Here is a 15,538-nt window from a genome sequence, read left to right on the forward strand (position 1 = left end):
GTGGAAAGCCAACCATTTCATGTTGCATGTGCCTATACCCCCGTTCACTGGGGCTGGCCATCAGGGATGCTGGTGAAAGACATCAGCCAAACTTCAAGGAGAGAATATGGAGGTGGAGAGGGAGAAAGAAAGAAAGAAAGAAAGAAAGAAAGAAAGAAAGAAAGAAAGAAAGAAAGAAAGAAAGAAAGAAAGAAAGAAAGAAAGAAAGAAAGAAAGAGCAGATCTGATTCATATGGGAATTTAATACTAGCCCAGCTCTATCATCGAGACAAATACTAGCCCAGCTCTATCATCAAGACTCATGAAAAAATTCTCATTCCTGGCATGCTAACCAGAGCACTTTCCCTGCCAACTGACCACATGGGGAAGGAAACAAAATGAGATAAAGATGACTCCAAGGAGAGGGAGAGGGAGAGAGAGAGAGAGAGAGAGAGAGAGAGAGAGAGAGAGAGAGAGAGAGAGAGAGGTGGGGGGGGGGGTAGAGTGGCAGAGAGTCCCTGGACTTGGAGAGAGAGAGAGAGGTGGACAAGAGCTAAGCAAAAAGAAAGACCCCTCCCTTCCAAACAGAATCCCGGTCGGACACATTTCATCTTTTGTGTTTGTGAGATGGATGATGTTCGTCACTGTTGTATGGCATTGTCTCATCCCAGCAGCCACAGGGAGGGGGAACATTTATCATCTCAGGCCTATGTATGGGGAGGGGGGCAGGGGTGTAGGTGGTTGGGGGTAGGGGAGCAGGGGCGTAGGTGGTTGGGGGAGGGGAGCAGAGGGGTTTGATAAAGCATGATGGAGATGGGTTAATGAGGACAGAAGCAGATGAAGAGAACCGTTTCCCATGACTTCCCTTAAACACACTATAAGCACAGCCAGAGAGAGAGGGGAAAGAGTGTATTTTTGCAGGCATGCATGCATTGGCTGTTTTGTGTTCTGTGTTCTGTGTTCTGTGTTCTGTGTTCTGTGTTCTGTGTTCTGTGTTCTGTATTCTGTGTTCTGTGTTCTGTATTATGTGTTCTGTATTCTGTGTTCTGGTTTCTGTGTTCTGTGTTCTGTGTTCTGTGTTCTGTGTTCTGTGTTCTATATTCTGTATTCTGTGTTCTGTGTTCTGTGTTCTGTGTTCTGTGTTCTGTGTTCTGTGTTCTGTGTTCTGTGTTCTGTGTTCTGTGTTCTTTGTTCTGTGTTGTGTGTTGTGTGTTGTGTGTTGTGTGTGTTTCCTTCAGCATGGTTCTATATGCTGTGCATGCGTAATGGAGGTTGTTCGGTGAACTAGGCTCATGTGATGAGTAACGTCTGCCTTAGACCTGAAGACTGTAAGATCCTCAAGCTAATGCATAGGCTTTAGTTCAGTGGGCTAACACATTCCTGACTCTCGGTTGGTCAGTGTTGCTCCTTCCCTGTTCTGCTGCTGTCCTCCACTATAAGAGCTGTGCTAGCAGGTGGCCCAGGTCTGTTGTGTTGGGTGAGGGATTAGGCTTTAGGACATTGTTTGGTGGGAATGGTGCTGTGAATACAAAGGGATTAGTCCAAAGGGTTGCTTCATTGACCATGTGTGTGTGTGTGTGTGTGTGTGTGTGTGTGTGTGTGTGTTGGGAGGTGGCTTGGAATTTAGGTGATGATGGCAAAATAAAACAATGCATTTGCCAGTAGTCCAACACCCCACAGCTTCAGTAGTCCAACACCCCACAGCTTCAGTAGTCCAACACCCCACAGCTTCAGTAGTCCAACACCCCACAGCTTCAGTAGTCCAACACCCCACAGCTTCAGAAGTCCAACACCCCCCCACAGCTTCAGTAGTCCAACACCCCACAGCTTCAGTAGTCCAACACCCCACAGCTTCAGAAGTCCAACACCCCACAGCTTCAGTAGTCCAACACCCCACAGCTTCAGTAGTCCAACACCCCACAGCTTCAGAAGTCCAACACCCCACAGCTTCAGTAGTCCAACACCCCACAGCTTCAGTAGTCCAACACCCCACAGCTTCAGTAGTCCAACACCCCACAGCTTCAGTAGTCCAACACCCCACAGCTTCAGAAGTCCAACACCCCACAGCTTCAGTAGTCCAACACCCCACAGCTTCAGTAGTCCAACACCCCACAGCTTCAGAAGTCCAACACCCCACAGCTTCAGTAGTCCAACACCCCACAGCTTCAGTAGTCCAACACCCCACAGCTTCAGTAGTCCAACACCCCACAGCTTCAGTAGTCCAACACCCCACAGCTTCAGAAGTCCAACACCCCACAGCTTCAGTAGTCCAACACCCCACAGCTTCAGTAGTCCAACACCCCACAGCTTCAGAAGTCCAACACCCCACAGCTTCAGTAGTCCAACACCCCACAGCTTCAGTAGTCCAACACCCCACAGCTTCGCCTATCTTTGAGGTACTGTTGACAATAACGTTAGGCCTTCTACTCAAACCTGTTGAATATTTGCACAAACCCCATTCATTGACCACCGTAAAAATGAAATGCCATTTAAGAGATAGGCTACAAGGCTACTTTATATGACTTCAGTCTAGCCAACATAAAAGCATGGTATGGTGTTGTGATTGTAAATCTTACATCTGATTTCCTCCCCTAAATGTCCCTCTCCATGTGGTCCATAAAACCATGTGCAACCCCCTTTAAAAAATCTCAATGTCTTGAACCACATGCTGCCATTAGGAACGCACAAAAGAGAGAACTGACAAATAGCCGTTTTAATGCCTCTCTTTGACTTAAATGAATTTATGTAATCTAATGGAGGTGGTGGGGGTGGGGATGAGGAGGGGTAACAAATGAAAAGCCCTAATCAGTGTACAATGACTGGAGAGAAAAAACCATTCATCTTGGGTAGCATCCTCCTGTGCTCGTTGTTACAAGGCCGCGGGCCGAGGTGCTCGTCCCATTAACCGGGCAGCGAAAGGCCCTCTGAGTGGTCAGGGACCTGCGTTGACAGAGCGTCTGCACCGCCTGCTCCCCAGTTCAAGATTGTGAATGCCTCAGCGCGGGTTGACTCCTGAGTAACCTTCTGAGGTACGGCGAGCTCACCCTTAAATGACCCCACACTTTGAAGAAAGATCTGGGGGGATTCCAGGGGGTCTCGAGACCCGGACCCGCAGTTTTCAATAGGTAAACAGCTGAGTGTGGAGAGTGTTTTGGGTTGCTGGAGAGAGAAAAATAACGATCTATCCCTACATAAACAAAAACATTGCACACAGGCGTTCCGATTACACATAGGATACATTACACACACACACACACACAATCCCATCTAAAGGACATTGGCCTATTCATATTCCAAATAAAGCAAAATGTGTGAACAAAAATTCAGAAAGTGACAATATTGTAGGCTATTAAAATCGGTAAGCAGCGTATTCACATCATTTATAACGAAGGACTACACGAAACAAATATGCCTACTGGCCTAATCATTTCACATTGATCTTTGCTATTGTTAAATATATCCAAATGTAATACATCCAAATGTAATAACATAGTAATTACAAAGCATAGCCTATAGGTATAGATTAGCCTATCATTATTATTTTTATTGTTGAAATTATGAATAGGCTTTATTTGGTAGCCCATAAGACACACAGATGAAATGTAGCCTACACGAAAACGAGTGGACAAATAGAGCCTATAGAAAGGCTTTTGGAAATGTGGAAACATCCACATGATTTCACATGGTTTAAAAGCCCACGACTCTGGATGTTCGAACGCCATATTGGATTTGTTCTCGCTAGTATATGTCCGCGAAAATGATTTGTGTCACATTTTATACATTCTAGGTGGCAACATTGTATCGCTGCGAGCAGAAGTTTCGTCAGGTTCGTGGGCTGATATCGATGACTGTTGCCATTGGGAGAAGCCCTGCTTTCGCCACCCCCTTGCTGGGCCCCGCGTTGACCTGCCCTTGCACAGTGCTCTGGCTGGGGACTGGAATTCACTGGGATGCTGTTGCTGCCGCGGCTATAAGACAACGACGCAGCGCTAACTCACACATTATGGACAGTAGGCACAATGACCCTTATTTACACCTCAGTAAGTATCTTTCCTTGCTCTGTTTGAATTACGTTTATCCCTCGATAGCCGTTGCATAGTTCTGCTATTTGGAGACGGTTCATGGCGTCTTTTTCTCGGAGTGCCAGCGGGCGAGCTAGTGCCACGGACTCGGCTGGATATTTCCCTCCATGGATATTCATTCAACGGGTCCTGTTTAGTTAGCCTACTTAGCACTCGTCCGGCTGTGGTGCCTATTGACATGAGGGCTGCGGCCAATGTAAAAGTCAGGTGATCGCGGTTCTTCTGTTCAGACGAGGTCAGAGGTTGACACTTTAATTGCGCTTTTAAACTTTAATGTAATTTATGGTGGTGGTCCCGCATTTCTTGCTAACTGTTTTGGACATAAACACAATTTTTACAATGGTGTTTTCCTTATCGAGGACGATATGTGTAGGACTACCGATCGAAAGTGTGGGGCTTTTCTGGCCAGATCTTCAACAAAACATTCCCGAGTGGGAAAAAAAAAAAAGTATTGTGGGGCTCCCTGGTCAATGTGGAGACTGGAGGCTGCCCAATTGGAGTTATGGTTCACACATACATACCTCTTGTTAGGATTTGACAGCATACCTCTTAACTTATTCAGACAAGAGAAACTGCACAGAAAACAAACAAAAACAACATTTGAGGAGCAATAGGCAACATATAACACTGTTATTATGCATCGGTTGTAGCCTAGTCTGGAGCCTACTGATGAAATCAAAGTGCAAGATGTGTGTAAAAGGCATTACATGCTGAGGTGAATACTAACAAGCATGCTGTGAGACTTTTGTGAAGCTTCCGGTCTTGTTATTTGTGCGCGGTTAAAGTTGCAGCACAGGACTTCTTTAAACACACGGAGTGAGTCGCACACTACATGCATCATTTATCATGTGACGTTCTCCCTGAATGAAACATTCATTGCCAAGCCACTGCAATATAGCATGATGTTATAATCATCAACAGTGCTTTTGTGAAAAATATCGGGGGATCTTAAACCACCCCAGCCGGGGGGCTCACATTAAAGGGATTGGAGTCTCTTTGAAGTCAGAAATGATGAAGCAGCATTATTCCTATCTTTGGGATGTTGTCGCATGACTTGCCTCCTCGATATCCAGCATGTATGTGGGGGGAAACTGCCATCGCTCTGAATGGTTGCGTCTCCAGGTAATGGGAGAGCCATCTGGGCTTGGCTGCATGGAGGCTGCGGTGAGGCTGTGAGCAAACAGGTGACAGAATATGCACACAAACAGACCACTCGTATCCCCTCAGACTAGAATCTTACTCAGTTCGCTTCCGTTGTGTCTGTTGAAATTGTTATAATACCCACAGTGCACCTGTCATAACAAGTTCATAGACCTAACAAGGAGGCGGCAGGTAGCTTGGTGGTTAAGAGCGTTGTGCCAGTGACCGAAAGGTCGCTGGTTCTAATCCCCGAGCCCGACTAGGTGAAAAATCTGTCGATGTGCCCTTGAGCAAGGCACTTAACCCTAATTGCTCCTGTAAGTCGCTCTGGATAAGAGCGTCTGCTAAAATGTAAATGTGTTGTTTTATGCATGTTCAATAACAGACATAAGAGTTATGATATGAAACATGAAATTCTATCATATTTTTTTTTATGGTTTATTATTTTGTACTGAACATAAACTCTTGTAGTGACACAGAGTTCTTTAGAGGCTGTAGCGGGGGGCGTTCCAGTTAGCCGTACTGGGGGCGTTCCAGTTAGCCGTACAGTAAGTACATTGACACACTGTTCAGGACAACCTACTGTACAGGAAAGCATATTTAATAGCTATAATATAGTGTCGTTTCATAGCCGTGGACGATCACGTTTACAAAATGAAACTGTCTCTTGGAATTTGTAACATGTAATAGAGAATCTGTGCATCGAGCAAACCATAGAGATCCTGTAGGATGTTATCAATAAAACGTCACAATACGGTGCAGAGTGTTCGATTTGGCTGCTGGAGTCGAGGAGATCCCCAGCTCCCCTAAAACCGTTGACAACTACAAGCCGTTTTCATCAGACCAGAGGACATTTCTCCAAAAAGTACGGTCTTTCTCCACATGTGCAGTTGCAAACCGTAGTCTGGCTTTTTTTATGGCGGTTTTTGGAGCAGTGGCTTCTTCCTTGCTGAGTGGCATTTCAGGTTATGTCGATATAGGACTTGTTTTACTGTGGATATAGATACTTTTGTACCTGTTTCCTCCAGCATCTTCACAAGGTCCTTTGCTGTTGTTCTGGGATTGATTTGCACTTTTCGCACCAAAGTACGTTCATCTCTAGGAGACAGAACGCGTCTCCTTCCTGAGCGGTATGATGGCTGCGTAGTCCCATGGTGTTTATACTTGCGTACTATTGTTAGCTCGGTTGAGCTACTCTTCATGGTGTTTATGCCAAGGTGGATGTTTTCCCTTGTAATAGTTTCGTTTGACGCTTGGGGCGTTTGATTTATGTAAACGGAATAAACTCTGGACTTCGGTATTTTACCTCCTGTGCCTGACTCCTTCATTCACACCTCGTCTCACAATTAGCCTATCAGAAGCTTCTAAAGACATGACATCATTTTCTGGAATGTTCCAAGCTGTTTAAAGGCACAGTCAACTTAGTGTATGCTGCACTAGATTGTGAACGACTCTTGGCGGAATGCGTTGCTTGACTGCCGTGAGGGTGATAAGAACAATTTTGTTCGCGGACTGCAGCCCCCCCCCCCCCCCCCCCAAACGATTGGTGTTCGAGTTTGTTGAGCAGAGGCTGTGTATGTTTTGGTTCTACAGAGCTGTGTCCATGATTACATTCAATTATCAATAATTGCAATCAATTATACACATATTTTTCTTCTCTATACTGCCCATGATCTATATTCTTGCACACGTATGACAGACAGTTGGTGGTCGGAGCACGTCTCTGGAGCCGCTGAGCCGGAGGAGCATGTATTAGTCCTGCTGTAGGACTCATTGTGGCCAGCACTAGCAGGTCATACAAATGACTAAAATGAACGAGTCACTCAGAAAAACAAATCATGACTCTCGAATTCAGTAAAAAGAGTAGTTCACAAAGAACGAATCATTGGCACATCACTATTTGGAAAGAGCTTGACATCTGCAAGTTCTCGTCCTGGTAAAGTTGTCAGTCGAACATCTGTCATCACCACTATATAGATGGCAAGCAAATCAAACAATATTTGGATGTAGCAATCTAGTTTATCCCCTGAAAGTTAGCTTATTAACTAGCCATATTGACGTGATCTGTTATTAGCTAGCTAGCCAATTTGACGTGGTCCTTCAATCAATGTAGTCTATCATGTCTGTCAGCAGCAATCGTGATTAAACGTTCTTAAAAACAATGTTGAAAAGGATAATGTTAGCTAACTTCGCTAGGTAGGCCTACGTTGGTTGGAGAAAAAAAGTACATTAGGTCTACTTACCACTATGTTTAGCCAACTGTACAAAGTTTCTACCTGTAGCTTGCAAAGTAAACATTATCAGTTAACAGTACATCGATAAATGCGCCCTTCTGCTGCATGACAGGCAGAGCCCATAAAGGATGGGAAATTAACCTAAACCACTCATATTTGTCAGGTATAGTTCACTTTTATTTTAAATCACTCAAATATCCAATTAATGGTAGCCAATATTGAGAGACTAGCCTCACGTATCTGAAATTACATGATCAATTGATGTTTACTGATCATGAAAATCATGCAGTTACTTGCTGTATAGCTCTGATGATGGAGCTAAATGTGCGCAATTGTTTTGCAAGGAAGAATACGAAATGTATAGTTCTGACTATGCTCTTCAAGAAAATAGATGTATAGCGTTTTGGAAATAAACTCTTCAAATACAGTTTATACGGGTTTTATACAAATTTTCTGTATACCGGTAAATAGCCTCTAAAATATATGTAAACAGACCATAAATGTCTCAATTATTTTTCTTAGAAAGTTGTGAGTACTGTTATATGATACAAATCAAATCAAATCAAATTTTATTTGACACATGCGCCGAATACAACAGGTGTAGACATTACCGTGAAATGCTTACTTACAGCCCTTAACCCACAATGCATTTATTTCTTAATAAAAAGTAAAATAAAACAACAACAAAAAAGTGTTGAGAAAAAAAGAGCAGAAGTAAAATAAAATAACAGTAGGGAGGCTATATATACAGGGGGGTACCGGTGCAGAGTCAATGTGCGGGGGCACCGGCTAGTTGAGGTAATATGTACATGTGGGTAGAGTTAAAGTGACTATGCATAAATAATTAACAGAGTAGCAGCAGTGTAAAAAGATGGGGTGGGGGTGGGGGTGGGGGGGGGGGCAGTGCAAATAGTCTGGGTAGCCATGATTAGCTGTTCAGGAGTCTTATGGCTTGGGGGTAGAAGCTGTTGAGAAGCCTTTTGGACCTAGACTTGGCGCTCCGGTACCGCTTGCCGTGCGGTAGCAGAGAGAACAGTCTATGACTAGAGTGGCTGGAGTCTTTGACAATTTTGAGGGCCTTCCTCTGACACCGCCTGGTATAGAGGTCCTGGATGGCAGGAAGCTTGGCCCCAGTGATGTACTGGGCCGTACGCACTACCCTCTGTAGTGCCTTGCGGTCGGAGGCCGAGCAGTTGCCATACCAGGCAGTGATGCAACCAGTCAGGATGCTCTCGATGGTGCAGCTGTATAACTTTTTGAGGATCTGAGGACCCATGCCAAATCTTTTCAGTTTCCTGTGGGGGAATAGGCTTTGTTGTGCCCTCTTCACGACTGTCTTGGTGTGTTTGGACCATGATAGTTCATTGGTGATGTGGACACCAAGGAACTTGAAGCTCTCAACCTGTTCCACTACAGCCCTGTCGATGAGAATGGGGGTGTGCTCAGTCCTCTTTTTTTTTCCTGTAGTCCACAATCATCTCCTTTGTCTTGGTCACGTTGAGGGAGAGGTTGTTATCCTGGCACCACACGGCCAGGTCTCTGACCTCCTCCCTATAGGCTGTCTCATCGTTGTCGGTGATCAGGCCTACCACTGTTGTGTCGTCGGCAAACTTAATGATGGTGTTGGAGTCGTGCCTGGCCATGCAGTCACGGGTGAACAGGGAGTACAGGAGGGGACTGAGCACGCACCCCTGAGGGGCCCCCGTGTTGAGGATCAGCGTGGCAGATGTGTTGTTACCTACCCTTACCACCTGGGGGTGGCCCGTCAGGAAGTCCAGGATCCAGTTGCAGAGGGAGGTGTTTAGTCTCAGGCTCCTTAGCTTAGTGATAAGCTTTGAGGCACTATGGTGTTGAACGCTGAGCTGTAGTCAATGAATAGCATTCTCACGTAAGTGTTCCTCTTGTCCAGGTGGGAAAGGGCAGTGTGGAGTGCAATAGAGATTGCATCATCTGTGGATCTGTTGGGGCGGTATGCAAATTGGAGTGGGTCTAGGGTTTCTGGGATAATGGTGTTGATGTGAGCCATGACCAGCCTTTCAAAGCACTTCATGGCTACAGACGTCAGTGCTACGGGTCGGTAGTCATTTAGGCAGGTTATCTTAGTGTCCTTGGGCACGGGGACTATGGTGGTCTGCTTGAAACATGTTGGTATTACAGACTCAGTCAGGGACATGTTGAAAATGCCGGTGAAGACACTTGCCAGTTGGTCAGCACATGCTCGGAGTACACGTCCTGGTAATCCGTCTGGCCCTGCGGCCTTGTGAATGTTGACCTGCTTAAAAGTCTTACTCACATCGGCTACGGAGAGCGTGATCACATAGTCATCCGGAACAGCTGGTGCTCTCATGCATGCTTCAGTGTTGCTTGCCTCAAAGCGAGCATAGAAGTGGTACAATATACAATATCAGTACTTGTTGCATTTACAACTTGTCTAAGTCCTATAATCAACTGATTTCAGCCAGTGTATGGCTGTGGGTTGACTGCATTGTTTGAATGGAAGGTTGGCATATTGGCAGTTAATTAGAAAAATTAATATAATCATTCCTCTAAAGCTGGCTAGCTAACAAACATACAGTACAGATACATTCTTCAAGTTCATTATTTGACACTATCTTATACATTTTTCAAGTTCATTATACACAGCACTGGCAAATCAATGGTTGACCAACTCCCTGACCAAAATGGCTGACCTTTATCCCATCATTAGAAGGTTCATGTCCATTCTAGTATTCTAATTCCTAATTCTATGAAGCAAATCAGGGAGAGGTCAGACTCAGCAGCACATCATAGTTTAATAAAGTTAGGAGAACATCTGTGGATTATGTCAAGTTATAAATGTTCTTGGTCTTTGGCATTTCTGTGGTTTCCCATCAGTCTGAGGGTTCACAGACGTGCAGACATTCACTCTACTGCTGCTGTTCAGAGAAACGATATGCACTTAACTCACAGATCTGGGAAGTCCTGGAGATAAAGACAGTGGATGAGACAGAGAGGACAATTATTATTGGAATGGGAAAGAAAGAGAGAGAGAGAAGAGGGAGAAAAGAGAGAGCGAAGAGAGAGTGAGAAGAGAGAGGAGAGAGAGGGGTCACTCCAGGACTGGTTGACAGTAGCACTCTGAACTCTGTTTAGCTGCTGCCAAGGGTCAATGATCCCCCTGCTTTCTGTTTGAGTAACCAAGAAGCCCACTCTACTTGCACACACACACACACACACACGCACACACACACACGCACGCTCGCTTTCTCACTCACTCACTCACTCACTCATTCACTCACACACACTCCAATAGGCAATTACCCGGCTACATAATGACATCTATTGTGTGCCGTCTGCTAATGCATATGGCAGTTTTGAACTGCAGTTGGTCTGAAATGGTAAAATCCTTGTGCAAATATGGTTTGGGCGGCACACCCACACCTGTATGGCTTGGCATTACCAGCCAGGGGGTTTCTATAGTGGGAGAGTCAACTTGTGAGTTTGTTGTTGAAAGGCTGGTTTGGTTTCATAGTCAGCTCAGCAGAGTTGTCCATACATTTGCTTGGTCACATGCCCATTTGGTCACATTGTCTTTTCTGCTATGCAGTGCTTGATGTCTTGACACTTTGATTTAGTTTATGTACTTTGACTTTTACTAGAGCCAGGACGGTACCAGTATCGCGATACTAGTTAGTATTGTGGCAAGGAAACAAAATACGAAGCGGTTTGAAATTCTTTAGGAAAACAACCCTAATGTTGGAAACAAACATCATTATGGTGTCATCCAGAGTCCTATTTATTTATTTCCCAAGATATAGCACACAATATTTTACACACAGCAGGTTTTTAAAGGAGTTTTAGTCTGCTTCGTATTTTCATTTTTGCCATGGAAAAACTATTGCGATACTGCTATGATCACAGCCCTATAACTGGTGGTACCCTCACCTACTATCATCACAGCCCTACTAACTGGTGTTACCCTCACCTGCTATCATCACAGCCCTACTAACTGGTGTTACCCTCACCTGCTATCATCACAGCCCTACTAACTGGTGTCACCCTCACCTACTATCATCACAGCCCTACTAACTGGTGTTACCCTCACCTGCTATCATCACAGCCCTACTAACTGGTGTTACCCTCACCTGCTATGATCACAGCCCTACTAACTGGTGTTACCCTCACCTACTATCATCACAGCCCTACTAACTGGTGTTACCCTCACCTGCTATCATCACAGCCCTATAACTGGTGGTACCCTCACCTGCTATCATCACAGCCCTACTAACTGGTGTTACCCTCACCTGCTATGATCACAGCCCTACTAACTGGTGTTACCCTCACCTACTATCATCACAGCCCTACTAACTGGTGTTACCCTCACCTGCTATCATCACAGCCCTACTAACTGGTGTTACCCTCACCTACTATCATCACAGCCCTACTAACTGGTGTCACCCTCACCTACTATCATCACAGCCCTACTAACTGGTGTTACCCTCACCTGCTATCATCACAGCCCTACTAACTGGTATCACCCTCACCTACTATCATCACAGCCCTACTAACTGGTGTTACCCTCACCTGCTATCATCACAGCCCTACTAACTGGTGTTACCCTCACCTGCTATGATCACAGCCCTATAACTGGTGGTACCCTCACCTACTATCATCACAGCCCTACTAACTGGTGTTACCCTCACCTGCTATCATCACAGCCCTACTAACTGGTGTTACCCTCACCTACTATCATCACAGCCCTACTAACTGGTGTTACCCTCACCTGCTATCATCACAGCCCTACTAACTAGTGTTACCCTCACCTACTATCATCACAGCCCTACTAACTGGTGTTAACCTCACCTGCTATCATCACAGCCCTACTAACTGGTGTTACCCTCACCTGCTATCATCACAGCCCTACTAACTGGTGTTACCCTCACCTACTATCATCACAGCCCTACTAACTGGTGTCACCCTCACCTACTATCATCACAGCCCTACTAACTGGTGTTACCCTCACCTACTATCATCACAGCCCTACTAACTGGTGTTAACCTCACCTACTATCATCACAGCCCTACTAACTGGTGTTACCCTCACCTACTATCATCACAGCCCTACTAACTGGTGTTACCCTCACCTGCTATGATCACAGCCCTACTAACTGGTGTCACCCTCACCTACTATCATCATAGCCCTACTAACTGGTGTTACCCTCACCTGCTATGATCACAGCCCTACTAACTGGTGTTACCCTCACCTGCTATCATCACAGCACTATAACTGGTGGTACCCTCACCTACTATCATCATAGCCCTACTAACTGGTGTTACCCTCACCTACTATCATCACAGCCCTACTAACTGGTGTCACCCTCACCTGCTATGATCACAGCCCTACTAACTGGTGTCACCCTCACCTGCTATCATCACAGCCCTACTAACTGGTGTTACCCTCACCTGCTATCATCACAGCCCTACTAACTGGTGTTACCCTCACCTGCTATCATCACAGCCCTACTAACTGGTGTTACCCTCACCTACTATCATCACAGCCCTACTAACTGGTGTTACCCTCACCTGCTATGATCACAGCCCTACTAACTAGTGTCACCCTCACCTACTATCATCACAGCCCTACTAACTGGTGTCACCCTCACCTACTATCATCATAGCCCTACTAACTGGTGTTACCCTCACCTGCTATGATCACAGCCCTACTAACTGGTGTCACCCTCACCTACTATCATCACAGCCCTACTAACTGGTGTTACCCTCACCTGTTATCATCATAGCCCTACTAACTGGTGTTACCCTCACCTACTATCATCACAGCCCTACTAACTGGTGTTACCCTCACCTGCTATCATCACAGCCCTACTAACTGGTGTTACCCTCACCTGCTATCATCACAGCCCTACTAACTGGTGTTACCCTCACCTGCTATCATCACAGCCCTACTAACTGGTGTTACCCTCACCTGCTATCATCACAGCCCTACTAACTGGTGTCACCCTCACCTACTATCATCATAGCCCTACTAACTGGTGTTACCCTCACCTGCTATCATCACAGCCCTACTAACTGGTGTTACCCTCACCTGCTATCATCACAGCCCTACTAACTGGTGTTACCCTCACCTGCTATCATCACAGCCCTACTAACTGGTGTTACCCTCACCTGCTATCATCACAGCCCTACTAACTGGTGTTACCCTCACCTACTATCATCACAGCCCTACTAACTGGTGTTACCCTCACCTACTATCATCACAGCCCTACTAACTGGTGTTACCCTCACCTACTATCATCACAGCCCTACTAACTGGTGTTACCCTCACCTGCTATCATCATAGCCCTACTAACTGGTGTCACCCTCACCTACTATCATCATAGCCCTACTAACTGGTGTTACCCTCACCTACTATCATCACAGCCCTACTAACTGGTGTTACCCTCACCTACTATCATCACAGCCCTATCTTTTAGTGTTTGTTTTTCTGCTTTTCCTGCATAATGTGTGACTTTGTGTTTGTATGTGTGTGTGTGTGTGTGTGTGTGTGTGTGTGTGTGTGTGTGTGTGTGTGTGTGTGTGTGTGTGTGTGTGTGTGTGTGTGTGTGTGTGTGTGTGTGTGTGTGTGTGTGTGTGAATGTGTGTGTGCCTACACGCTCATCAGTGTCCGTGTGTGTGCGTGCCAGGGTTTCCGTTAGGAAAATGTGGCGCCAGACAACGTGACCGGGAAGATTTAAATTGACCGGCCATTTGAGAAATTTACCGGAGCATATGCATTGGGTGCGTAACCCATTAGGGAGTCCACCCATGGTGCTCAGAATGACAAAAATCACATTTAGATTGTGGTAATGCATCTTAACAGAACATGCAACTCATGTAATGAAGCAGCCAATAAAACGTAATTTTCAAACATTTGCCAAAATGCAATTCGCGGAAAACACCATTCTAAACAGCACCTGGGAAAACACCATTCTAAACAGCGCACCCGATAGCGGTTCCATATGTGACAGAGATGAAAATCTCTGTTAGAAATGTAGAAAGAGGGAGAATCTAAAGATGCAACAACTAGGATGGGTTGCTAATATGACTAGGATTGTGCCTTTGGCTTCTGGACAACGAAAGAAAGTTGATATGAAAACCGATAGACCAGGAGAGAAATGGCATAGCGCTGGGTCCAAAAGGGAAGTCAATGGAAATACTTTTGCCAAAATTATATAATTACTCCTGTCTATACATAAATAAATAAAATCATTCAAAACGCTTCACCAGAAAGCATGGCTTAGCCACAGAGGAATCGAGGATCATTAGCTTCTTTAAAAAAAAAAAATTGTTATGGATTGTTTCAAATCACAAGCTCGTAGGCCTCTGCCTATTTGGGAAGCCCGCCATTTGGGCAGAGCGCGTGGCAATAGGCCTAGCTGATTATTGAGTTGCAGCTGTCAGTGAAAATCATCTAAAATATGTGTGAAAATAATGTGTCTTGAGTATCATTTAAAATGTTGAGACAAGAAGAAGTGGAGGGGTGTGTGGTGAAGATATGGTCTCTCTCCAGAGTGGCTCAGCTGTCTCCCGCCAATTCTTGCACATTCATTGTTTCATCGTGTGAATTGTTTGCCCATAGATTTTTTTATTTTGATCAACTGCCCATTACAGTAGTAAATGTACCGTTAATCCCCGTCATTTGGTTACATTCATTTCTGTTAATGCATGTATTATTTACATTAATTTACCGTTCTCATTCTCGAAGTGGAAACGCTGTTTGCAGAGTTCACAACCTGCTACACTTGTGAGAAACACGTTTTTGTTTATTTCATAAGCATAATTTACGTGATGCTCCATGTACGCAACGAGCCTGTGTCTGCTTTCTCTGTTCTGATAATGTTGAGGGAGCCTGTGTCTGCTTTCTCTGTTCTGATAATGTTGAGGGAGCCTGTGTCTGCTTTCTCTGTTCTGATAATGTTGAGGGAGCCTGTGTCTGCTTTCTCTGTTCTGATAATGTTGAGGGAGCCTGTGTCTGGTTTCTCTGTTCTGATAATGTTGTGGGAGCGTGTGTCTGCTTTCTCTGTTCTGATAATGTTGTGGGAGCGTGTGTCTGCTTTCTCTGTTCTGA

General features: G+C 45.2%; 1 protein-coding gene across 2 annotated transcripts in view; it reads left to right on the plus strand.

Annotated features, from left to right (window-relative positions):
- The first annotated feature begins 3,712 nt into the window (after nucleotides 1-3,712).
- The window catches only part of rxrgb (retinoid X receptor, gamma b), a 68,610-nt gene continuing 56,784 nt past the window's right edge, over nucleotides 3,713-15,538 (plus strand). The window contains exon 1 of one of the 2 annotated variants that reach the window (XM_084164238.1): nucleotides 3,713-4,019. In XM_084164238.1, coding sequence (XP_084020364.1) covers nucleotides 3,824-4,019 — 196 coding nt within the window. In that variant the 5' untranslated portion in view covers nucleotides 3,713-3,823. The remainder of the gene's footprint in view (nucleotides 4,020-15,538) is intronic. The other variant, XM_084164239.1, reaches the window with a different exon arrangement.

This window comes from Coregonus lavaretus (assembly GCF_964263955.1).
Source record: "Coregonus lavaretus genome assembly, chromosome: 6".
NCBI classification, from domain to species: Eukaryota; Metazoa; Chordata; class Actinopteri; order Salmoniformes; family Salmonidae; genus Coregonus; species Coregonus lavaretus.